Raw genomic sequence first — 26719 nt, 5'->3', positions numbered from 1 at the left:
TTAGTTCACCTTGCTGTAGTAGAGACACACACAGTACCTGCAGACTCTTTGTTCTCCGCTCTTCATCCATTTCATTCTCCTCTAATTGATGGATGCTGTCTCTCACCCCTCGTGCAGCCTCTCTAGCAGCTTTTAAGATGTCTTTAATAGGAGCTCAGAGGGGGACCATCTTTCCTTCTCTCTTCTTCTCCTTCAAACTAGTAGCATTCAATGGGTTTCTTGAAGACCATTGTGTGTGTGTGTGTGTGTGTGTGTGTGTGTGTGTGTGTGTGTGTGTGTGTGTGTGTGTGTGTGGATGCCACAGAAATAGAGGCAGAGACAGAGGGGCCAGCTGTGAAGTGTGCTAATAGGCTCAACCGGCTCGATGTCGCCGTCTCGCACGGTCACTGCTTCCATCTCCACCCTGCTGCCCTCATGCCCGACGGGATCTCACACAGACTCCTCAAAAAGAAATAACACTCTGACATTGTTAGCTGACAAAAAAAATAGGAATATGAGGTGTAGAGAAAGAGAGATGAGAGATGAGAGGTGGGGATGAAGAAAGGTTCCCTGTAGACCTGGTATCATAACTATACTGTTGCTCCTGTCTACATCTGAGCTTTCTGGATTACATTTCAACAAGCTGATTCCTGCTGCACTGCACATCTCTGTATGTCCTGAATACCATTGTTTGGGCTCTAGGGTGTCAGTGCTAATAGGGAATATTCAAAGCTTTAGTGGGAGGTTACACATATACATCTCTGTTCTCAGCTGACAGTGGGTGTTTATGCAGAGTGTCATAAGCTACGTTTAAAAAAAATAATTAGAAAACATTTCAGAACTAATGTCAAAACAACAGTGACAGTTTTATGTCAAACAATGAGAAAAAAAGAGGAGCAGCAAAATTCAAACAGAAAGATAAGCTGGGAACAGAAACAACCTGCCATTTAAATGTATCCTTAACATCCTTAACTGAACTATGTTTCTTTCATCTTGTCATAAGCAGAAATATCATTTGTCCTTTTACATTAAAAATGTAACTAGTCTGTAGGTCGTCTTCTGTTTCTCAGAAGCTGTCACTTCTCAACCTCGCAGGGACAGTAGAGAGTGTTGGATATCTGTGTTTCAGAAACACTAAACACTATCCCACATTTAAAAATTTGAAAAAATGAGACCCAAACAACTAATATACAAGTAATTAAGTCCAGTTCTATTCTCCATAAAGTGTATCTGGTTTGGTTATCCGAAGGTTAAGTCACATCAACTGGACATTCTTCTTACTGGACTCTTTCTTCTTTGTTTGAAACGCAGCTTCCTTAGTCAAACTCCACCTTGTGATCTCAATACAGTGATATTCTTCAGATTTTGTATCCAAGTCGTTTGCTTGTTCTCTACATTTTCTTGTTTAATCCCATACATGCTTTCATGTCTGTAGACGCTGAATTTGAAGATGATCTGCTTAGTGCTTCTTCTTAGTTATTAATTTTCCGATTCATTTAAACGGGGGGGAAAAAAAAACACCTTTTTACACATTTGATCACTCAGGTCGCATGTCACAAATGAAACAGTGTCAACACACAAAGGAGTGAAAGACATTATAAAAGCATTTCTCTATAAACCACTATTTTTCAAAACTGTTTGCTGCACCTTTTGTCTGTCACCAGCAGTTAATTGTGTAATGGTTGCACCTCTTTGTATGAAGAGCCAGCAGCCCCTCAGTGAGCTGATCAAAACTGGATCTGGAGCAGGGGGTGTTATCAAACGGGCTTCCCTCTGTCTTCCTCTCTCTCGCTCTCATTTTTTGTCACACACACAAAATCAAACCATTGGCCTGTCACAGCACACACAGGGATATTTATGTTGAGAATGTGTGTTATAATGTGTAGCTCAGTTGTTAAAGGCAGTTGTCCACGGGCCACAGGGTCAGTGGTTTAATCCCCGTTCCCTGCTACATGTCGAACCCCTGACAGCCCATTCCCATCCCCAGCTTTGCAGTGCCGGTCCAAGCCCCATAGAAATTGGGGAGGGTTGCGTCAGGAAGGGCATGCGGCATTAAAACTGTGCCAAATCAACATGCGGACAATGGTCCGCGGTGGCGACCCCGAACTCCCGGGATGAGCTGAAAGAAAAAAAAATTATAATGTGATGATATGAGGTACTATCACTGTAAACACAATAGAATCACCAATGTGCACTATTGTATTTCTAAAACTGATGCTATGTAAGTTCTACACTCCTCAACACTGCCTTCCCCCGTCCAACTTATCTTCATCTCTTCCTCCCATGACAGCTGCCTCCCCCAACCATCACCACTCACTATTACACCAATAATACTGCCACTTCATGTGCAAATATTTGAGTCTGCCATCAAATCCCCAATCATACCGATCAATCTCCCAGATATTACCATTCAGTTGAAGACCTGTGGACAAGCATATGGATTTTTCTAGACATATACCTTCCCCATGGATATAGCAAATCAAAGCTTTTTTATTATTGAGTAAATATCCTCTTCATCCACTCTTTGGATGACAAGGGAGGGTTGTCTAATAAAGTTGTTAAAGTCTTTGCTATGGGTATCACACAGCTAGAACTGGCAACCTTGGGTGGATTGATGGCCTGTTTTTGCTCCTCTCACACAAAAGTGCAGTTAGAACACTAGGAATTTAAATCACCTTCTAATTGACCACGAAAGTGCACAAAAATAACAAGACTGAAATGTTTGAGGGTGGAAAACAAGGAAATGTCTGTATCCTGCATATCATCGGGCTAATTAGGCATAGCCAGGCTTTCTGAATGCATTGTTAATGAACGCCTTCTCCATCTCTGCCGGGATCACCCGGCACGTCTAATGTTCACATAAATTCTCATTTATAGGTCATAATCTGTCATTTATGTACATGGGCTCCCCCTATTAGTGGCATGGACCCTTCAGACTGATGCCTCTCTGGGGGATTCACAGCTTTGGTAGCCTGGCACTCACAGAGCCCCATTAGTGACTAAACCTGAGCTGGTGTCCCAGCGAACCCTGGAGAGATGGGGATAACCTGGCTCATAAATGGTGCTGGTACTGGGGAACGGTTCCAGGTGCTTGTTGTGAATGTCCCTTCTGTCTGTTGCCTGAAATGGACTGGCAGGAAACCAGCTCTGAAGCTGGGACAACAGGAAAGGGGACATGAAAGGCGGGAGCTCAGCTTGACTCTGCTTTTTGTGCTGCCATTTGCCATTCTACTGCTGCCATTGTGCTTGACAATTACTATTCTGTATTCAATTGACAAATATTTATATGGAGCACATGGGCAAAATTAGAATTGTAAATAGATCCTCAACCTAGCCCACGTTCGGCTTCACATTAATTTGAAGAGAAGATGTGAATTGCCAGTGAATGGGGACATTTAACTCCGTCCCAGCAGAATCACCTAAAGGCCAAGTGAACATTACCATGACCCCAGAAATGTGATGTGACATTATGCCTACGTGCAGGGGGATCCAGTCATCCAGCTGTTGGAGGGACACAGTGAGTGCCAGAGAGCTCGGAGGATGGAAACAGAGATGCATTTTTTAATTAACTACTCACAGCCGTGTCCTCCCTAATAGGGACACAGAACATGTGTAGTTCAGAGGTTTTAAATCAGCCCGTGCAATAGCGTCCTTTTACACTCCAATTTATTTTAATTTACTAGAATGGAAAATTGTGTTTTGGTGTGTCTTTCTGTCTGCATACATCTTGCTGTAGCTTGAAATATCTGTGCTTTATTACTGCTGCAGAGGCCGAGGACTAATTTATCCTTTCTGTGAGGAATGGAATGACACACCACTTTTATCATCGGGATATGTTTTCTGTTGCTTGCAATCTGCTTTGGAGTTATTCTGTAGATAATTAGCAAACATAGCCCCGCATTTGTGCATAAGCTATGCAGAGAATTTCGTTGAAATGTGTGCGAAGCGATAGGAACTGTCACGTCATGAATAAATCGCTGACATGAAATGTAGAGTGAGACGGAAAAATATGAGCACACTTGGCTTTCGTGCACGTTTGTGTCTTGAGGCTGGCATTCTTTCCTCTTCTGTAATGATAATGGAACGAAAAACTGCAAAAAGTCCATGTACAGTATTAACTACACCAGATCCCTTTGTAACGTCTTATCACACATATGTTCTGATAATGGTAGCTACTGTACAAGCCGTCCGTGGGTCTTACATATTCCCTTTCTCTGTAACACAACGTACATGCATGTTTGCTTCTGGGTTTCAGTCTTTGTGGTGTGTTCGAGTGCCATATGTTGGCCCACATCTACACTGAGCTAAAGTCAAGTCAATAGGAAAAGAAGTCCAAGCTAAGAAGTGAAAGTTGAACTGCCCACACCGTAATGACCTAATGAGTTGCTGACCTATTGCACACACTTTGTCATCCTGCTGGTGCTTTCCCAGCACGATGATTTTAATTTTTTCCCCTTCTCTCCTGAGACCTCTCTGTTCTCCAGTGCATTTCTTCATATTCCTTGTTTCTCCTTCTTTCACTCTTTTTCTCCCTACTCCGCTTCCTCGTCTTGTCTATCTATGGTTTAAAAAAAAAAGATCTCAGTGAGAGTACGGAGGAGTTGCTTCATTGAAAAGTCAGGCAGGAGGGCACCCCACTCCTGTCATCTCTGTCAAATGGTCAGTGCACAGGGTTTATTGTGGAAAGAAGGCATGTCTGATAGCATCACAGAAAATAGAATAAGGGATAAAAAAGTAGGCCAGGGAGCTGGTTCGTAACCCCATCTTGTTATTCAGTTTGACAGCACACTGCAATGTGTGGTGTTGTAATCAAAGATTTAGAGTGCAGTATTTTTACTGCTTTGCCAGTTGCAGGAAGGATGCTAAGTGAGCACAATGGTACAGTCCAACCTCTAGCTGTGGGCCCTGCCAGCGTTGCTGAAACCTAACATATGAGCCACAAAGCCAGGTCAGAGTCAGCATGTAGGCTTTAGGTCATTTACTTCTTGCAAAGCCCTCTCTGAAGAGATTCATTTCAGGTTGTGTTACTAGATAAGGAGAAAAAAAAAAAACTTGGTTGTTTGTGGCTCACATCTCTAAATCTGCCAAATGGCACATTATTTGATGCCTCTATAGGATGCAAGTCAAAGATATTTCAACATTTATTTCAAAGGCGAAGGCGTGTAGGCCTGTTTTGGGTCTGTCCGTTTTTTCGGGGGAATAAAATGCCTGATCAGCCCAGAATTAATAAAACAACAGGGCGAGCCAATAAAATTGGTGCAGGGAATATTAGGTATATTACAATATTATAAGCTAAGGATATGGTTTGGCATTGTTGCTTCTACTCTGCTTTGGTGTGTTTACCCACTTGACTGAATGAGTGACCAAGCCTTTGATGTGGCCCTGACTCTGCTATTATATTCCTGTTGAAAGTCTTTTCTCAGATGATGCTGCAGTCTCCACTGGTTAGCGGTTATTTCTGAATAATGCATATTAAGTAATGAGCTGCCCAAATGGATCAGTGGCAGTTAGGCCATGCATAAAGCAATCACTTACTCAATCAATAACCCTCATTAAGCCATCATATAGTTAAACTGTATGTATGGGCTACTGGTTGGTATGAATAATTTACAGCCCACAGAGAAAAATGGGGAGGCTGGCCCAGTTTATCCTGTCACATCAACTGCATTGTTGAGGGGAAGAAATTAAAATGAGAACATTTATTTTGAATCAAGGCCCTCTACAAAGGAATTGTTAATCCTGTATTAATCGGGTACACATTATTTCAGTACTCTATACTGTGATATTGTTATTGTTATGGGGGTCACTACTTTCTCGCTCTTTATTGCTGCCTGATCAGTAGTTCACCTTATATACACTGGGAGCCTAAGGAGAAGCTGTGTAAAACCCTTTGATACAAAATTGTGAAAGATTCTAAAGTTGAAAAATTAGCTTGGCTGTAGTGATAATGTTTCTTTGAATGTTAACCAACCTCTGACTTCTAAGTAGTAGAACATTATTTCTAACCACTAAATGTTGCTCAATGTTGCACCTCTTCTGCAAACACATTGCCTGGGACTCTACTGGCCACGGTACTGTACAGAATGGAATGAAGTAAAACACCTTTGACACAGATGTAAAATTTCACTTTGTTTTCAAAGCCCTCCACAAGGAGTCGTGCTGCGCAGTCACTGTAATATTTCCAGGATACATTTTCAGATCTTGGTCGGCGGTCGTGATTCAGACCGGCGCGGGCTTGTTTTGGTGCTAATGAGCACCGTGACTCGCGCCTAACACAAGCTCGCTGCAGGGGGCAACGCTGGGAACCTGAGCCAGGCCGCAACCAATGGCGCCAGTCTCCCGTAGCGATAATCTGGATGGGGCGGAGTCTTTAGACATCAGAGTGTAATGTCGCCACCGCAGCTTCATCCCATGGGACCCTTAAAGTGAAGGAAAAAATAACATGAAACAACACAACCAGGGCACTACAGTCTGACTTCACAACTGTTTTAATTTTAATGCACCTATTGGCAAAGTACACTGTATATATTCCAAACTTGAATTTGTCATTCGATTATTTATTTATTTTTTTTTCTCTATTTCAAGAACAATTAGCAGCAGCCACTGTCTACCTCCCAATTACTAGGCCAGCCAACTGTAGTCTCATTCCTCAGCCCAGTGTCTTAAATCCCCTTCCTGCCATAAGTGGACATGTTTCCTTTGTCTAATTGCATCCAGACATTTGGAATCAGACCTGAATGGTTGTCTAGGTGTTAATTGGTTTGAATGACTACTAACAAGACACAAACAAGGAAAAGCTGAATTAGGACGGTGCATGTGGCCTATAAATAGAACGTTGTGGCCTGGGTGCATGACAGCACCCAGGCCACAAGGTGTTCTGGCTTATATTGCCCATTATGTGGCCCTGCAGAAAACATTCATGCACACACTTTACACACAAAAAAAAATATCTCCATCCAAACGGAGTGAACGACCTAAAGAAGTCTTAATCTAAATCAAAAATTTAAAAACATTATTAAGTGACAAAACCTGAATGGTACTGATTTACAGGTGGTGCTTATCAGATTTTCCATAGATAGTTAGATTGCCTGTATTCCTTAAATAGTAAATAAATACATAATAAATACAAACAAACAAACAAACAAACAAAACACACACACACTCTTAAGGAATGATTTTCTTTGTGCCAACAGCTCCTAAATATATCCAAGGTTCCCAGAACCATCCTCTTCCCTTGGGACACAATTGATTCCTAAATTCTTCTATAAAACATGATACACAATGAATGGAAAGCTCACTTTTGGCCACTTTGCATGTATCACCTATCTCTTGATCTTCCACTGTAAAGTAAATGTCACAGCTGCTTCTCTTTCATTGCACTGTGAATGATTTTGGTGCAGAACCAGAGAAATAATGGAGGTGAAAACCGTGCTTCAGGAGGCTGGGGATTACTCTAACATTATGGAGATGATGTTAGATGTTCTTTGGAAGGCAGTATTATGTAAAATGTTTAGGCACTGAATCGTGATGGTTCTTCCAAATAGCACATTATTCTCATTTCTCCTGGAGCCGTGTGTAGAGCTTTACAAGTTCTGACTCCAAAGCTGAAGCTGAAATACAACCTTTCTCTAAAAAAGACCTCAGTGTCAAAACATGACTCAAGCACAGTCAAACATCAACCCAATCCAAGGTCTCCTAAAAAGAGTCCTCCAACAAACCTTATTTCAAAGACATTTCAGCAAACATCGGCCTTTTCACAGTCTGGTTAACAGCTTCCTTTACTGTCGTCAAAAGAAAAATAGATTTTGTTCCCAGCTGTAATGTTCTCTGTAGCTCCAGCAAAATATGGACAGGTTTTACATGCCCTTAGAATCTGAATCACATCACAAGTGTCACAGGGTGTCAGAGACTGCTGTTTTCCTAAGAAATCTGCTGATTCTGTTCCTTGAAAGCTGCAGCTTACACTTCTTGTGAGCGGGAGATTATGGTCTAAGAAGGCTTTTGTTGCCCCTCAAGACACTGCTGGTCTTCCGGTTTGCCAAGGCCTATTTACTACGCAAATCAGCTGTCCACCGCTAGAAGAGCTGACTTTTTTTCCAAAGCAGCCTTTGAGAATGGCTGAGTGATTTACAGCTGTGTGCAGAGGAGTGGAAGCTGGGTCTCCAGCCGGTGTTGGCTTGGTGCGGCTACAGGACAGGCTACTATCACTACAGCCAACAACACTTGCCTCTGTGTTTTGGAAAGATGAAGTGTTAATGAACAGCTCTCTCTTTGTGTGTGTTTGTTTCACTTTACCACCTATCTGCTTTGTTGCAAGGGATTTCCTGAACTGATTTTTTTGTTCTTCTTGTTCTTCAAACAGTCCTTCACAAATCCAAACTATGACTGTGTACCCCGAGCTTTAAATTATAAAATTTCCTCAGTTAACTCATAAAAAAATAACAGTTTCAAACAGGTTTAAACCTGATTTAAACCTAATTATACATACATTTATTTGACTTAATCAAGCTCTGCTTCTTCAGCGTGATCTTACCCTTAACCCGTAGCTAAAAGCCCATCAGCAGTACATGATATTTTGAAATGACAAGTGAATGTAGTGGAGTAAGCATATAGTAGGAAAGAAAGATGAAGATAAACACTGTGAAGCAGAAACAACCAAACACAGGGCAAAAGGGAGCAAGAGAAAAAGTCCAAACATAAGAAAGAGCATGAGAATGGTAAATGGTAAATGGTCTGCACTTACGTAGCGCTTTTCTACCCATTGGCACTCAAAGCGCTTTACACTGCTTCTTATTCACCCATTCACACGCACACACCGATGGGGGAGCTGCTATACAGCTGGCCAAGACTCACCAGGAGCAACTAAATTGGGATTCAGTGTCTTGCTCAAGGACACTTCGACATGTGTGCGCCACAGTTCCAGAAGGAAGTGGAAGGTTCAAACAAGAGACACAAGTAGAGAATATGAGTGGTTAGTTGTGGATAGGAGCAGTAATGACCCTGTCCTTGCAACAGCTGACTAAGGCTTACAGTGTGATCCACCTGCTCCTTTACATTTATGTCACTATTTGCAAGATGCCACTGCAAGCTGTCTGTCACCTTGTGAAGTGCAGATCTGTATTTAAGTGGCCAATTAGATGTAACAATGTGTATTTGCTCTTATTATAACCTTGGCATAGACTAATTTATTACAGTATGAAACAGATCCAACTTTTGTACATGGGGTTTTAAAGTTATCTGACACAGTAGGGACAGCTTTTTAAATAAAAAAAAAAAGATTTCTTTACTAGTGTCATTACTCATAAGTACAGATGCTTTAGTTAATAGGCTGGAGCCTATCCCAGCTGTGATAGGGTGAGAGGCGGGGTACACTCTGGACAGGTCTATAGTCTATAGTCTATCTCAGGGCCAACACAGAAAGACATACACCGACAGACAACCATTCACACTCAATTCACACCTGAAGGCAATTTTGAGTCACCAGTTAACCAGAGTATCTGGAAGAAACCCACACAAGCACGGGAAGAACATCCAAACTACCACATAGAAAGGCCACAACTGGAAAATAGATTTGAAGAAGCTTGTAGCTGGGAGGCAGCAGAGCTACCCACTCCACCATCATGCTGCCTTTCAAAAAGTATCAGCAGCCTGGTAGCTCAATGGGTAGAATGTTGGGGGTAGAAATAAATAAAATGTAACCAAAAAACATGTAAGTTAAGTACTTTGTACAAATACCTGAAATTTGACCTACAATACAGTAATGATCTAATTCATTTGTTACTTCCCACCTCTGTATAATGTTGAGGATTTTCTTGACGTTAATATTGAAATGGACATTTTTGCATGCATTTTGTAAAAATCAAGCCTTTCCACAGTTAATTAAAAAGCAGTTTAAGGGATTCAGTTTGAAGATGTCCTCTTTGCTACTCTAAAACCTCATCTACTTCAGCCTCCTTGATTTAGTGTGCCCTCAGGGCTCCAGACTGTGAGTTTGCTGCCTCTGGTCAACATCCAAACCAGCTCAGATCCGCACTTTGCTCAGCCCTGCACAGCTTCTCAAGGTTGGGCCAAGGACAAACTGCAGAAAGGAAACTCTTGCCATCTCTTTTATTTGGAACCTAACTCATGTCTGGCAATGCAGCTGTAGAAGAAGTCACGCCTACAAATAACTACATTTAAACTTAGATGGATAAAGAAAAAACAAACTATTTTTCTTAAATCTGTATTACTGTCTTTTATGTTTTCCTGCACTTTCTACAGCTCATGGTTGTGGTAAAAGTGTGATAAATATGTCGGGGGACTTTCCTTTTGTTTTCACTTAGGTAGCCTTTGGCACTTATTGGATGCTTGAGAAAATGTTCCAGCTCCCCCAAAACCTCAACATCAGTAATAATACCCTATATCCTCGACCAATTAGTCCCCCCCCCCCCCCCGCCGCATATCTTACAGCTACAGCGTTTTCCTTTCAAACATAAATATTGTTTCTCCCTCAGCAGGAACCCCAGTCATGGGAAACCTCTGGCCTTTATGCACCGTCTCCCTCCCTAAGGTCTCACAGTCAAACAAACCAGTCCCCTTGCCTCATGCTAAGTGACTAACCCACTAGGCTGTCACATCTTCATCTATCACAGCCTTGATAAGTATATCTTTAATTACACCCGTGGATCTGTATCTCTTTTCTCTCTCTCTTTCTAACAAGCTCCCATCCATCCATTCTTAAAGATCCCTCCCAAGAAATGCTATAGCATGTCACTGTCCCAGTGCTCTGGACTCAGTAAGTCGATCCAACAGGAAATCAATAGCAGCGCCTAATGCTGAATAATTGAGGTTAAGGGAGTTCAGCAGCACTCCCCAGACGTGCACCCCCATCTCGTTGAGCAACCTCCTATTATGCTTGGGGTAGGGTGCACCGGTTCCCTTCTCTGGATCTACACTGTAGATGCTGTAGGTTCATTTGTTTGAGTTACTGATCAATTTAATACAGTGTTCCTTTATTCAATTCCTCTTCCAGTCATGGGTTTACTGTTCTTCAGGAAGAGAGCTCTCCTACTGCGGCTAAAAATACAGCTTGACACAGACTTCTGGCCTGCCTAGACTGATTCTTGTTATTTCTCTGGAGAGCCTGCAGATGTGCAAAAGCACACAGTGAGATACAAATTGAATCACTCTATTTGTGTAAAACCAGATTTTTATTGAATACACTCTGATGTGTTCTTTGGAGGTATAGCCCAACATCTCATATCCACATTTCTATTGCTACGGCTTGAAGAAGTGCTACAAAGTGCACTGCTACTTGCAACTTAGTTGGAGTGTGGTGTGCACTAGAGGGCACAAGCTGCTTTACTAAGACACCAAGCCCCCATTCAGAAAGGACATGGGCGGCGAGCTGAAAGGTGGACTTTTATTCAAAAGCTATTAGGAGACGAAACAGAGAGGAACGAAGGATTTGCTGAAATGTTTAACCTTAGTGGTAAAAGGCCAACAAAATGAAACCCATTTACTCTTTGTAAATGTTTGAGTCAAGCTTTGCCTAAAAAAAAGGAGCGGTGTGTGTACTGTCTAGTGTGCACATATCTTTAATAGCAAACACTGATACACTGAGAATGTATTTGATCTTATTCTTAGCTGTCAATATTTTCTTCGATAGAGATTATTCAACGGGCCAAAGCTGCCAGTGTGAGTGTACTATTACGCTGACTCCTGGCTGTGGTTTTGAAAGAAAGGAAAGAAAGGATCTGTTGTAGTTACCTGTGATATCTGCCCTCACTCACTTCAGCAACTGCATAGTATTCTAACTTATTAGGCTACGTTTGGTCTGTTTTTTTATGTTTGTCACCTTAACCTCCGGCTCATAGCAATCTTTAGCGCTATCGTTACTTCTGGACAGGTGTATGCATGTTTATGAGCATCTTTGTTACTCCAGGATGTAAGTCTTCCTCTATGCGTAGCGGAATGCAACCCAATCTTATGCCAACCCTTTGTCACATGCAGAACCTGGAGTGATGTGCTTGAATACAGCCACAGAAACAGCATGGATAGGAAGCAGCTGCAGATAAACGCACTCAATATCTCACTAGCCTGTGTGCTTCAGAGTTTTCTTCCCGTCGTTCCATCATTCGCACAGTACAGTCCTGTCTTCTTGGGCCCAACTTCCGTTCTCTACATGTGCAGTAAAACGTAAATCCATCATGTAACAGTTATAAAAAGCAGTGTATTTAGCGTTGTGATTAGCACCTACATGTCTAAGGAGGTATTGGCTTGTGGGAAAACAATCTGCACACTCCACACATAGACACACTTGTGAGAGTGTTTTGTCTTTCTTTTTTTTTCTTGTTGTACACACTGCTGTAATTGCTCCATTGTAATCTAACACACTGGTTGTATACTTCTCCCACACAAAGCAAGTCCTGTGATTTTTGCTTTTTTTTTTATAAGTCCTATGGCACAAAACCAGTTTCTTGATGTCTTTCCGTGAGTGTGTCACTTTTTACATTGTGGTCCCCCTACCCAGCACACACACACACATCACACACGCACGCACGCACGCACGCACAAAAACACATAAGAACAGGCATCCAGCCTTGTTGCTTCTTCCCTTCATTTCCTCTCCCCCAAGGCTGAGGCCACTCAGGCCTGCAGATGGCAGATAATGACAGTGCTGTCCCCACTGGCTAGTTTGTGTGTTTCTGTGTGTGTGAAAGAGTAAGTAGTGGGTGTTGGCTTTGCCTCTACTCAGATCAGTGCCAGCAGTGGGGTGTTTAGCTCCACTTGGCCATCGCCTTCCTAGCTGAATGGTTGACTGGATGACTGGTTGGCTTACTGACCCCACTGGGTGGTGGAACACGTTATTGGCTCACAGCTCACTGATAGTGAGGTTGACTGGCTACTAACTAATACACTGGCTGACCACCACTTTTTTAGACTAAGCACATGTATAGGTACACAGAGGGGGTTGGTCTTGGAGTTTGCGGTTTAACACATTATCAAAAATAGCTCATTATACATAAGAAGCACATTTAATTGCTGTTTGTTTTTCCTTTTCATTTTCAACAATGTGATACAGCAGCATAATGAGCATCAACAACCCACACAATTTCTCATGCAAACATTGGTCATATCTTATTAATATCTCATTTTGAAACTGCCAAAAAGTACACATGTTACACCATCATTTTGATCCCTAATGCAGTAGCTGCCTGCATTATTTAAAAGTTCTGACACTCAGCAAGAGAGTGACCAGCTCAACAGCACCTTTATACCTGAACTCTAGATACACAGCAACATCTCCCATGCAAAGCTCTTTCGTGCAGTTGTTCTCCCGCAATGGTTGAATGAGCCGCTAAACTTTGCCGGCTAAGTAGCCTGACTCTTAATAATCAAAAAACAGTTGGAACTCTTCTGCATCCTTTTTATGGACTTTAACAAAAAGAAAAGTCCTGTTTTTCTGTTTGTTCTCTTTTGCATGTTTGGCTTACTGTCATAGCACCTTGCTTTAATTTTTCACCCTGACTTTTGCTTTGATTTTGCACTTGTAAGTCACTGTGGATAAAAGTGTCTAGCAAATACGTAGCATCCAAGACAACCTGACAAGTATATAAAACCCTAGATACAACATGTTCTATTCCATGAATCTTTCCTATGAGGTAAATGTGCATCCTTTGTAGTGCATTTAGAGGATTGCTGCAATAAAAAGTAAAATGTTTGTAGATGTGTAAAATCATTATTGGCCTTAATTTCAGACAGAAACTAAGACAATGTGGGTTAAGAAGTAAATGATAGTAAAGTAAGAAAATTGATTTTTTTTAATTGATTCCTTTATCTAACTTATTAATAACAAAATACAAATGAAATTTGAAAAGAAATCATCATTGATTTACACTTGAACGCGCAATTGGTAGCAACACATAGTTGACTGAAGTTTGTTTCGAAGTATTTTTATGTTGTATGTAAAGCTGTTGGTGGGTTGGTGGATCACTGGGTAGAGCATCAGTCTGGGATACAGATGTCTGCACCAAGTGTGTCCTTGAGTAACGCACTCAGCATAAGCTTCCCATTTGCCACCTGTGACTGGCACTGCTGCCCTGATGGGGATGTGTTAAATGCAGAGAAAGACGTTTATTGTAATGTGTATGTGTGCTCAGTGATAAAGCGCTTTGAGTGCCAATAGGTAGATCACTACAGATCATTTACATTATTTTACATTTTACTGGGTATCAACTATTTATTTGTGCTGAAACATGCACGACATGACTAAATGTATAGTAAATGCAAGTAACAGAAGGGACCTAAAACAAATATTCATTTAAAAACTATTAATGGACTTTAGATTTCTAAGTCACTAAATTACGTTTGGACGTGTTTGTTGCTTTAGTGGTAAGAAAGGTCTTTGTCAAGAAATTTACCTGTGCAGGTAAATTAGAGTCATTGCTGTTCACATATCAGTTTTAGTGTCATCTTCTAAGAATCAAAGAGAAATGTTTTTTGTCTGTTTACCAAAGCCTAAAGATAGATAATGCTTAAGCCATTAGGGCCAGTGTGTATGTGCTTACCACCTTAAAGCTTGATTTCTTCTGGTTAATGATTGGGTCTGGCCTTGTTAAAGGTATGAAACACCTCATTTCCATTTGCCTTGACTACAGAAGAGTGTGGGTTCATCAAGGCTATGGTTCTCACTCTGTCTGCTCCACTTTTCGTTCTGCTCCTCATTCCACAGGGGAGGCCTGAAATGTTTGAAGCATTCCCTTTTTTCTCTCTCTCTTTGCTGAAGTCCCTGGATGTGGGGTTTTTAATTACTCTCTTGCTTTGTGCATAACCAATGAAAGATTGAAGGGCACTTCCCTCTGAAAGGCACGGTTAGAATGTAGGTTTTTCTAATGCCATGGCTTTGGGAGAGGAATACTAATACACAAAGTGACTTTTTGTGTTTCTGTGTGTATCTGCAGTTTGTGTCTATGTGTGGGGGTGGGTGCGCTTGCTCACATACTCATATGTGTGCATTGTGAGATTGGCCCCTAGGCAGACTGTCTGGTTGTTGTGTTGCATGTGAATCACTACTTGGGGAAAAGCCATTTTGCACCCACAGCAGTAGTTTGTGGGTGCAAAAACCTCAAGGTGGCCCCAACAAATATGTTTGAATAGCAAAATAAATATATGGTGGAATGAAAATCAATAGAGGATATTATTAACAAGCGACTGGGCTACACAAACTTTCCTCTGTACACCTAGGACGGAATCGGATAATTACAACGGTTACATTTTAATTGTAGACATGTTGATTGAGCAGGCTGAGGTCAGGATTGTTTCATCTCCCTACTTAGTGTTGATCAGCATCGATGGATGGATCAAATCGGTAATTTGATCCACAGAGGTCATGTGCTCATCATGTTTCTTTATTTCGTATGGACGCCTACACTAATTAGTATCATGACTGTGTCACAGTGTTCTCATCCCTCACTACCTCCAAGCTGCAGGCATCAATTCTTTTGTGATCGTTGAAAGGTTTTGTTAATTTCCCAGACTGAAAAAGGTTGAATTTCACATGTGACCATGGGTTTTAAGGCATGAATTTACACCGCAGAATGGGAAACGAGCATCGTAGGAATTTTTCCTTTTGTGTCAGCACTGAGTAGGCATCACTTGCACAGGGCACGCTAATATGTGTGAATTCATTTTCCCCCAACAGGGGGGAAAACTTCAAAGGCAGACATGAGAACTTGGCTGTGCGAATATGAAAGGGATGAGTCTCTAATCTGGTTAAACTTTATATTTTCTCTATTAACTGTATATTTTCTCTGTTCAGCCATTCTTTGTTTAACATGCCTCTCACTTTGTGTTTTTCTCCTTCCACCGCACAAGCTGCTTTGCTTTAGAAACTGAAAGAAATGATGACTGAATAATTTTGCAATAACAGCAGTGTAAAGCAATCTTAGCACTTGCCTTTGCTTGTTTGGGGATTATATTTCCATAAGCCTGTCATCTTCCTCATCACCCACATATAAAACCTCCCGCCGCCACTTTACTGACACATTCTTGCCATTATAAATGGGAGGAGGTGGTACATGTGTTCCAGCATCTTTACATTTAGTTTGTGGAGTGTGTCATCATTCTAGGTCTTGCCTTAGCAAGCCTCCGGGTGCTCTTCCCTTGCATCAACCCAATGTGACAGCACCTGAAATATGCATATGTTTCCAAAGTGGTGCAGGGTGCCATTTGTGGGTTACTTGGAATGCTAGTGATGGCAGGCCAGAATGCTCCATACCAATTCTCTGAATATTTGATGGTCTTAATGAGCAGGAAAAAATACAGGACTAAGCACTTTGTTGGTTTGCTTGACTCACGTTGTGTGAGAAGTAATGGACAGCAGGAAGGGATGAAACATTTAAATGTGTGATAACCGTACAGTAATAGGAGGAGAGTTAGTCCATTACAATGTTTCCTGAGGTCATGAGAAAGTAGCAAAAAATAAAGGTCATGTTCTCTCGGATGTTTCCTTTAATGAAATGCAAGAGTATGTCATATCAGGATGCACTGAGATGATCTCTCTTCATACCAATAAGTGATCAGAAATGTGATGGATGGTTAAAGGATCCATGACTGATAGAGTGTGCAGCAGTGGATAGATAGATGAATGGATACTTGGGTGTTGTGTGAAAGAAGGATTGTGGCTCATGGCCATTACTCAACAAGTTTAGAGTTTCTGGTGGAGTAAGTGGCTCTCAAAGTGTTTACTGTTACTGTACCTGCAATAACTTTGTGCCCCTGGTGCCCTTGCAATAAAATGATGATAGAGGAGATGAAACCTCATAAAACTTGTGTGTGTGTGTGTGTGTACGTAGTATATTTGAGTTCATGTTTTCTGTGCTTTGAAGCTACCTTAGCATTACATACTACACAATTTCTTAATTATACCAATGATTCAGATCTCATTATGTCATTCAATATTTATGTTGTCCTGGTGGCTCAGTGGTAGAGCATTGGGTTGCGAAACAGAAGGCAGTGGGTTTGAATCCCAGCCTGCCAGGTGTGGCCTCACCGAGCCACACCTGAGGCAACCTTGGTGCCAGTCCCAAGCCCAGGCAAAAAATGGGAGGGTTGTGGCATCAAGGATCTGCTAAGCAAGAATGCACAATTAGTTTCAGCATTTGTTTCCTCTTAACATTTTCGCAGAACCAGGAAAACATAAGTAAAGACATACAGAGTACACGTAGCTAAATAAATTGTTTTGTCCACCTGCTTTTTAACTAATAATCACGGCTTTCAGCTTTTTGGCGTTGCACTTGCAACGGACAAGTGAATAAATATGAATCCCTTTTCCAACGAGGTGACATTTTCTCCAACATCAAATATTTACAGCAGAACATAACTTGACACAACTCTGAGTGTGCTTTGTAATTGAAAGTGCGGATTGGGTGGACAAGTTTCCGCAGGTTAACTCATGTCATATCCACTCGGCTGCAAAAAGCTGTTGGTGGCACATATGGATTAGTGTCAGAGCATTGCAGAGCAGGTATTACAAGTCTCTGGTGGCACTGCCAACTCTGCCCAGTGACTGCTAATAAGTTCCGTTGTCTTGTTTCACCAGAGCATCGCTTGCCAGTTGTTCGGGACAGCTGTTTGTTTCCATACTAAACCTAACGCCCAGACTTCATGGCAGATCAGAGGTTGTGATCGTGAAGGGGGGGTTGGAGAAGATAAATTTGAGCTATAGAGAGAGGTTGTCAAAACAGCTTCTTATTCCTTCCTCAGCTGCTTCCTTTCTATCGCTTCTCCTGCTTCACCCTTGATGCCACAAGCCGGAAGGAGATCAAAGGAGGCCAACATGAAAGGCATCCCTGAGATTCTGTTTTTCTGTGCCCTGTCTCCCTGCTGTCTCCGTTACAGATATGGAAATGCCGGATTCCAAATACAGCCTGTACCTTGACTGTAAAGAATGCCCGACCTCATCTGACTTCTCTCACTCGTTGCTTTTGCTTCTTCTCCTCTCTGCCGCCTCGTCTCACCCCTTCATCATCATCTATTACCGTCCTTGGCTCTCTCTCCTCTCTCTAGCAGCCCTCGGGCTCGCAGGTAGATAGCGATGATTGGCAGCTGCTGTGACAGTCAGTGGAACCAGCTGAGAGTGAATGGGTTGGAGCTTAAGGCAGCAGCAATGCTGTAACTCCCTGCTTGAGAGAGAGAGCGAGGCCACGAAGTAAGACTCAGTCAGTTCTTCTCTTCTTCTCACTTCTCTCAACTAAAGCAGGTATGAGCTAAATAGGTTTTTTAAAATTGCTCCAGAGTTTATCCTGAGGCTGGAAACTGGAAAATTTCTTCACCCCACATCCTGTCATATGCTTTCCTTCTCTCGTTTCACTTTTATACCTTTGCTTTTGATATAAGTGTGTGTTTTATTGTAGATTGTTGCATCGTGTTATTTAGGGGCTTTTTTGAAAATCTCTTTCACCTCACTCCCACCCAGAATCCGTAACCATAGCTGTCACACAACTTGAAAATTAGCCATGCTGTGCCTGCCTGTGCATCGCCAAAAACTTTTTCCTTCTTTCAAAAACTTCTGAATACAGCTTGACACCCACTTTTACAACAGCTAGAGGGGGAAAGTGGGAGAGAAAAAAACTGAAACGTGAAATCCTCTCAGTTTTAAAGTGGCTGTGACCAATTCCCAGATGCAGGGGAAGTGTTTGTGTGATGGCTTCCACTGTATTGCCTCTAGAGTTCTGTCCCGTAAACATCAAGAATTGCGTCAGTCTTCCCTCTGGCCAAGTGTGCCCTCTTCTTAACAGCAAAGACAGAGGGCAGAAAGGAAATGGAAAGAACTCAGAGTGAGAGAACCAGAAGAGGAGGCATTGTTGGGTACGGCTCCAAATATTGCTAAAACATTGTACAGAGATGTGTTGATGAAACAAGAATTTTTTTTTTTTAACCCCAACTTCTTCTTTTGTTGCTGTGTATACGTTTTGGTCACAGCACGGTCATTTTGCTACAAGAAATACTGGCACTTTCTGAAATAATAATTTAGAATTTCATAACTGGACTTGGTAGATAAACACGCTTATTTAAAATCCAGACCATTTTAGCTGGTATAAATAAGTTAGACTGAGAGTGGTATGGCTTGTATCAGTGGTAAAGAACTTATGAAATTATATGCAATAGCCATAGCTGTGCCTTCTGTCCATATCTTTCTTATGTTAAGTCTGTGAAGATCCTCAGTCAGTCACATGTTTTTTCCAAAGATGCTGTTTAGTGGCAGCTGGACTTGCATAAAGTTTTGGAAGTTCTTGAAGAAATTTTTCAGAAACTCTCATATTAGAAAGTTGGTGCCTTTTGGGAACTGTACTTGTTTAAAGTTCTTGACCAATATGAGGTACAAATAATTTTCATAACTCCATTAAATCAAACTTTACTGTTTGGCTGAAATCTTTCACTGGGTCCCACATGTTGTGTAAACCCTTTACTTGTAACCGAACAAAAACAGGCGCTGCTTGCAAATAATAATTTGGTTACTTACAGGACAGTTTGGGTCTCAGCCACCAACATACAAAAAGGCCCTCAGATGTCTTAAAAGTGGGAACTTGTCGTGTCCTTTTTGGGTTTAGTGGATGAACGAGCTCTTTCAAGAGCCCATAAATATTGAATGAACAGAAAAGCAGGCACACTGGATTATGGATTGAAGGGTGTGTGGCTGGGTTTAGCTGTTCATGTCAGATACCCACAGAGTCCTCTGGAGTGTTTGTGAAACGATGCAAGGCGAAGGCGTGCTAGCAAAGTGGACCTAATTAGAAGGATTTGGAATGTATTTAAAAAGGAATCACGCCGTGACACCAACAACAGTATTCACCACTTCTCCAAATGGGCAGCTGGCAGGAACATGGCTTGTCAGGTTGTTAAATACTCCCAGCAACATATGAATAGGAGGCCTGATTACTTTGTCACTAATGATTCGCTGGCACACACATATAGGCTTGGGCAGACTAAATATCTCTGGGGACAGCCCTTTTCTCACGACTGCCTTCCAGCCGCCTCGGCATCCTCAGATAACTCTTGATGTCATTATTGCTCCAAGAATGTTCAGCCAACCAGATATTAAAATATGAAAAAGTTATCCAACTTAAAGAAATGACACTTGAATGAGAGAAACAATTATTAACCAATCATATTTATACATCTTCTTTCAATGCCATAATGTGGATATGCACATTTACAAAGAAACAAAACCTGCAGCAAATTACCTGCTCAAACTTTCCGATTTGTAATATCAAGGCCTTTTCATATTGTACCACCAGATCTCTCGCTTTCTGATTGCCTTTCTGCTGCACTGAGCAAATTTGTGATAAATCCTTAAAACCTGAAATGTAGTTTCAAGATTGGAATGAAACGTGATTAGACTGAAATGGCTGAAGCCTTCAGTGATCGAGTACTTCTTGGAGGCGGCGCGGGGATACGAGGAAACATCTTAGGGAAAATAAGCAGCCTGCTTTAATTGTACAAAGCTAGTCTGAGAGACGTCGCTGTGAATTATGGCAACAATAAGCCACATATGCATACTCACAGGAAGGCGTGAATTCAGTCGCAGACACACAAACACACTTAAGCATCGTCCTCTGCATTTGAATTACATTTAAAAGAAGAGCTTGTTTATATGCAGATTTCTCTGCTTTGGAGTGATGAAAAACAGCAAATACATGGGAAACATTTGGGCTATTTTTGCCTTCAGACAAATATGATGCGGGGTTTACAAAAGCGGTTCCCTCTTTCCACATCCATGGCCTTCAATTACTTAGATTTGCAGGTAGCACAAAAAGACATCTCATGAGAGATTTAGTAACAGGTTTGTCTGATCATGAAAACCACTTGGGAGTCAATCAGTACTGGATGATCTGATATTAAATATGTATTATTGTCTGCATAGGGGGATTTGTATGTATTCTGCCCCATTGAAAGAATAAATTACTTTCTGAAAGAAGAAAGAGACTGTAGTGTGTCTAATACACGTTAATCTAGATGGATGGTAGTTGTGAGCAGTGTATGATAGACTGATAATTACACTATGGTGTGGGAGGTTCTCCCTGTCTGGCCCAGCACACGTGGCAACGTCTCACCTCTATGGGAACGGAGCACCTGCTCACTGTGGGAGCCAAACCTAGCAACCCAGGAAAACCTTATGCTACAAGATTACAGACGCTGCACGATTGTGTGTGTGTGTGCAAATGGTTTTTACTATATAAATACTTCCTGTCTATTAGTGCATACATTTCTTATTACGAATGATAATGAACACATTGCTCTGTAACCCAAAACAGAAACTAACTCACACTTCCTCTCTCTTCAGCTGGTAGCTGTATACGAAGAGCAGGATCCCCACAATGGAGGCGATGGTACCAGTGCCAGCTCCACGGGTACGCAGAGCCCTGAACCTTTTCCCATTGAGATGACTTCTACATCAGCCTTCCAGCCCTACCCAACCAGTGGTGAGATTGAGGTCACCCCGTCCACCCTGCTGTCTAGTAAGTCCCACAACAAATGTTATTTTGAATTATAGCATACTAACGCTAACAGTTCATTGCTGTGACATTCCAGCACAATGTCTTAACTCAGCTTTCCTTCTATTTGCTAAAATTGCAAAAAAACAACAATATCTAATAAAGTACTGTGCAAAGGTCTCATACCCCGTCAGCTTTGCTGATTTCTAGGTCTTATTATTAACATAACCAAAAAATATGTAGACAATAGTAGAAATATGTAGACAATATAAAAAAACACAACATATTTACATATTTCTGATAGCACATCAGGAATTCTTTTACAGAGACATTTTGACGTGACATTTGGACATTTTTTAACAAATCTTCTGGAATGTTTTATAAGGATTCTTTCAGCACTTGCCAGTGTTTTTTTTTTTTTTTTACTTTAGGCTGTTTTTTGTTTTTTTTTAATTAATATTTTACTACATTCACATATGCTTGGGTTCAAATTAAAAAGGCATGGAGATTTGATCAAGTGTTGGTAACATCATATTACTTGATTGAAAAGACATGTGAGTCACGGACAGTGGGAACATGGCTGAAATGATACCAAAATGCAAAAAAGTAAACTTTTCAGTAACCTCTTTTTACAAGAAACTAGCCAGTGTCTTTTTTACTTGACATGCTTAAGGTGTAGTGTGTGGAGCTGACTGTCTGTCAAGACAGTGCACTGTATCCAGGGAATGACAGCGTACTGACTTAGACAGACAGGTAGAAACCAAGACAATGTAAAGAATCGAAACACAGTTGGATAGTCAGTCATGCATGAGCAGGAGTACACATGCCAGAGCAAGGTGGGCATGCAGTCTTTCACTCATGACACACACCACCAGGAAATGGGACACACAAGTCAGTGACTCAGATGTTGCTTATTTCCACATATTTACATTCTATGGAGTTGAGTGAGCTGATTCCGAGTTGTCTTAAACTTCAAAGGACATCTAAGACATTCTTAAAGGCAAAGCTCACATAAGGGCAGGGAGACACTCACATGCACCTGAATTAATGGTTAACTTTACTCTCCTGCCCAAACGTAAAAGCACACCCAGCTTCTGTCAACCTGCTTGCTACGCTTGGAAATGTATCGAAATGCAATTATGCACTTGCAGATTCAAACCAGGCTTTATTGTTCAGACTAAACAAAGATTCTAAAGACGCCATCTATCCATTGGGCAAACTAAGGCTGTGTTGTAATATTGTGTTCTGTCCTCGAACAAGGCCCCGAGTAAATCACAGTTCAGTGGCTACTCTGTCTGTCTGCTTTGGGTACATTTGTGTGGAGGGCTTATTTTATTAAAGGCTTTCCCAAACCAGTTTGTGTATGTGGAAGGGGACAGTTAAATAGCAACTGCGATGATATTTAAAGATTGGCATCCAGTGATTGATGGGCTCAAGGGAGGTAGGCCTAACATGTACTGGTCAGATATGGTGATGGGAAGGATTTTGAAGGGAGAGGTTTGTCAGTGTGTGAAAGGAGAAGTGATAAGAAACAAAAGAAGCAGCAGAGCTTTATAATTAATTCAATATTTAGACTGGATTTTTTTTTTCCCATCTTGGCAAGCGAGCCACATGTATTTTCATTCTGATGCGACAATAGGGAGCTTTTGACAGCTATGTCACGTCCACCCACGCAAACAAACATATGATTTGGCTGTTCATTGCACACACTGTAAATTGAACATCTTGCATTCAAGAAGTAAGATGACAAGAGTGAAGAATGAACTGATAGCGTCCTACATACGGCGTCTTCTATTGTGACGGGTATATTTATAACCATTTTTTAAAGCTAATCACTTAGACAAAGGCAGAGGAGGCTAACACCATATGAGCAGCTTTACCAGCGAGATGCAAGTGACATTGAATTGTGTACAGAATGTTTGTTACTTGGACATTATGGCTCCAACTCTTATACACTTAGTGTCAATTAGTTAGTTGCTGTTTCTACTCCACACTTTGCTTAGAAGTTGGGAAGAATTTTAAGAAATGGCCAGAGGGACTACACATAGTCAGAGACAGGGGATGATCTCTATAGAGATGCAGATAAACAAATTACTGGCAGCAATATTGGATATCAAAGTTCAGTAATGTTGACCTTGACAGCTGTTCTCCGAGCCAGAGAATTATGGCTGTTTAAAATAGCCAGCATCATTTAGAGCTATATTGAATTGTTTTTCCCCTGCTATGACTCCCAAATTCCCAAACTCTCGCTCTTGCTTACTTTCACTGTCCTTCATCCCATTCCTCTGCCATGGGAAACCAATTTAGATTCACAAGCTAACATGTGCCACGCAGGTCAAACTGTTAATAATTGGATTTGAGATGAGATGTAAATTACAATAATGAATGCAATTTTCCAGTAATTATACAGACGTCTGAGCCGCCTCCAGTCGTAAAATTCTACTCTTTTAGAAGTAGGAGAATGTCTGAAACTTTAAATGAACACTGAATCTTGATGGTGCTTGTAACTTTGGAAGCGAATGTTCTGTCCTTTCTGCTAAAAGAGTTTCCCCGGGATGCTTCTGTTTGACATGTGAGTTGACTTTATATTACTGGCAGTCAGGTTTCTGTACGTTTCTTGACAGTCCCTCAAAAAATAGGCCCATCATAGGGTGATAGGAATAGTGGAATAAGTCAGTCCACTTGTGATGACTTGAACATGAAGGATCAAACTGAATGTGTATGTTAACAACATTCAATCACCGGGTCCAATTATAGACCTGAGGTCACAGTGAGAAGATGTAAAACTTCATGTTCAGAGCTTGATGTTTAAGTTAGTGCTTAGACCCTAAAGACATTTTTTTCTGTCTGAATCATTATTTTGTTGATAGTGTTGAAGATGTCCAGAGGAGAAGTGTAATTTGGATGTAGTTATTCTAATGTTCTGCAGCTGTCAGCAACCCTGACTCAGTCAACAGCACTTGTTAATCACCTTTTAGTGTTTACTGAATGATTGAAATTGGCAGTGTGAATCAGTGCTCCTCATGTGAAGTCCTCAGAAGACAATCTACAAAAACTCTTCATATCTTCATGACACTGGCATGAAATAAAGAGGAGGAAATTAGAGCTAAAATCAAACTGGAGTTTACTGTGGTGGGTGTGGTCCAGTGAGGAATGGTGGCGGGGGAATCTGGAGCATAGCCAAATCGAGATATAACTGTTCAGACATTCTGAGGAAGTGAAAAAGTCAGTGAAGACACAAGTCAAAATAAGACAACTTTGCATGTAAGGTGTGTTTCCTTTTTAGGGGCAATACTGTGCTAACAATTGGTCTGAATAACTTTAATAATAATAATAATACAGATACATTTTCTCTCCTTTCCTCACCTCCATCCCTACTTCATCTTGCACATTTGCAAACCATTATTGCTCACTTATATTTGTCACAATCATTTGTTCCCATTTTGCACTATTGCACGTATTAAATGTGTATTTAAATGCACATGTTTTTGCAGCAGAAGTCAAAAGTTTCTGCTGTATGTGGCAGGTTGCTCTTTAAACCTAATGGCTGTTTTGGTTTCCATTAATCCACCCAATGAAAAGACCACGATCTATCCTTAACCTTAACCAAAGGGCTTTGGTTTGCTAGCATAACCCCACATTGTAGTCGTCTTGGTAACTTGATTTCATTACTAAATGTAGCAACTCACTCAGCACTGCGACTGTGGTGCAGTCGTTCACCAGTCTCGCAGTTGGTGGTTCGGTCCCTGGCTCCACCAGTCACATGTCGAAGTGTCCTTGAGGATGAAACTAAACCCCAACTTAGTTGCTCCTGGTAAGAATGGATGAATAAGAAGCAGTGTAAAGCGCTTTGAGTGCAAATAGGTAGAAAAGTGCTATATACAGTATGTGCAGACCATTTTCCATTCTAACAGTATGTTACATCAGAACATATTTATGTTATATGCAGATATATTATATAAATGTACATACATGTATTTGCAGTGTATAGTAGTTGCATTGGAACATATACTGTAATCGAAAACAGGGTTTAACATCCCTCTTGCACTTATATGTGTGAAACCGTTATTTCCCGAACTACAGAAACCATTTGAGGCATTGACTAAAGCTGGCTGTGTGTCTTCCTTGACTTTCAAAGATTGCTACTTTTATGTGAGTGTTTTTTGTCGACATTATTGCTGGCTTTTAATAGACGCTCAATTGCAGTTGTTCAGGATAAACAATCAGGAAATGGAAAAGGCTCAAGTACTATTGACAGAGGTTAAACTGCAATGACAATGGTGTAGAATGGCTCGAAAACTCACCAGAATATCACAGTGATTGCAGTGATACCTCTATGATTGACCCCCCACTGATTAACAGATCAATATAACACACCAGCAGGTAATTTGTCATTTTACCTTGCTCACTGTGAGGATCTGTTGACATCTTTCGATATCAAACATAACGAACTTGCTTTCTTCCTCTTCTGTCCCTAAAGAACGTCAAGGTGGTAATAAAACATACATCCCACAACTGTCTAACCTTCTCCTGTTGCTCCCTGAAGCTCCGCAATTACAGGGTTTCTGGGAGAGCAAAAACATAGAGCTTCATAATTGAAACACTGGTATTCATTGGGAGTATTTGAAGTAGTTTGAGCAATTTATTGCCATGTTTTTCTAAGTACCCATTATAGATAAACTACCAAGTTTAGGTTTGAAACCACATGCAGCTGGATCTCAGCCCATAGCAGGCACTTATATTTATCGCTCTCATCTACGATTGTTGTTATGATTGTACGATTTTTATGATTTTGATTACAGTTTTTCTCTGGGTCTTGGTGGCTCAGTGGCAGAGCATTGGGTTGAGATGCAGAAGGCTTCGGGTTTGAATCCCATCCCACACGTTCTGCTATGGCGAACCCCTGAAGGGACAAACTAAAAGCTGTCGATCTTTGGTTACAGTTTCTCCTGAGGAAGAGAACAAAGAAAGTACATTTCTTCAAAGTAAGAAAAGCAAATGTTAACTAGCTGATAATGGATATCATTTGAAAATAAAATTCAGGAAAAGGGGTTGGATTCCCTTTATAAGGCATTGTTCAAGTTCCCTCCTGGAGTCTTAGACCAGTGAAATACTCAACACAACAATCCAAAGCCACTTTACCTTCACATAACACTTCTCGAAATAGCTTCAGTGTTGAGTACACACTCGGCAGTAAGGATGTTGGGACAGCAAGCTCATCATTAGCAAGCCGAAAGCACTTTTCAACCCACCGGTCCCCATGA

The 26719-nt window shown here is 41.2% G+C and overlaps 1 protein-coding gene across 9 annotated transcripts in view; it reads left to right on the top strand.

Annotated features, from left to right (window-relative positions):
- The window catches only part of LOC137104607 (partitioning defective 3 homolog), a 343094-nt gene that overhangs the window by 75455 nt on the left and 240920 nt on the right, over positions 1 to 26719 (top strand). For all 9 annotated transcript variants that reach the window (XR_010911721.1, XM_067486037.1, XM_067486038.1 and 6 more), the window contains exon 3: positions 21305 to 21479. Coding sequence is in view for 8 of the 9 variants with exons in the window: in XM_067486037.1 (XP_067342138.1) it covers positions 21305 to 21479 (175 nt within the window). In the remaining variant the exon portion in view is untranslated. The remainder of the gene's footprint in view (positions 1 to 21304; positions 21480 to 26719) is intronic.

This window comes from Channa argus, chromosome 19, assembly GCF_033026475.1.
Source record: "Channa argus isolate prfri chromosome 19, Channa argus male v1.0, whole genome shotgun sequence".
Lineage (NCBI taxonomy): Eukaryota > Metazoa > Chordata > Actinopteri > Anabantiformes > Channidae > Channa > Channa argus.
This window is presented reverse-complemented; position numbering and strand designations above follow the sequence as displayed.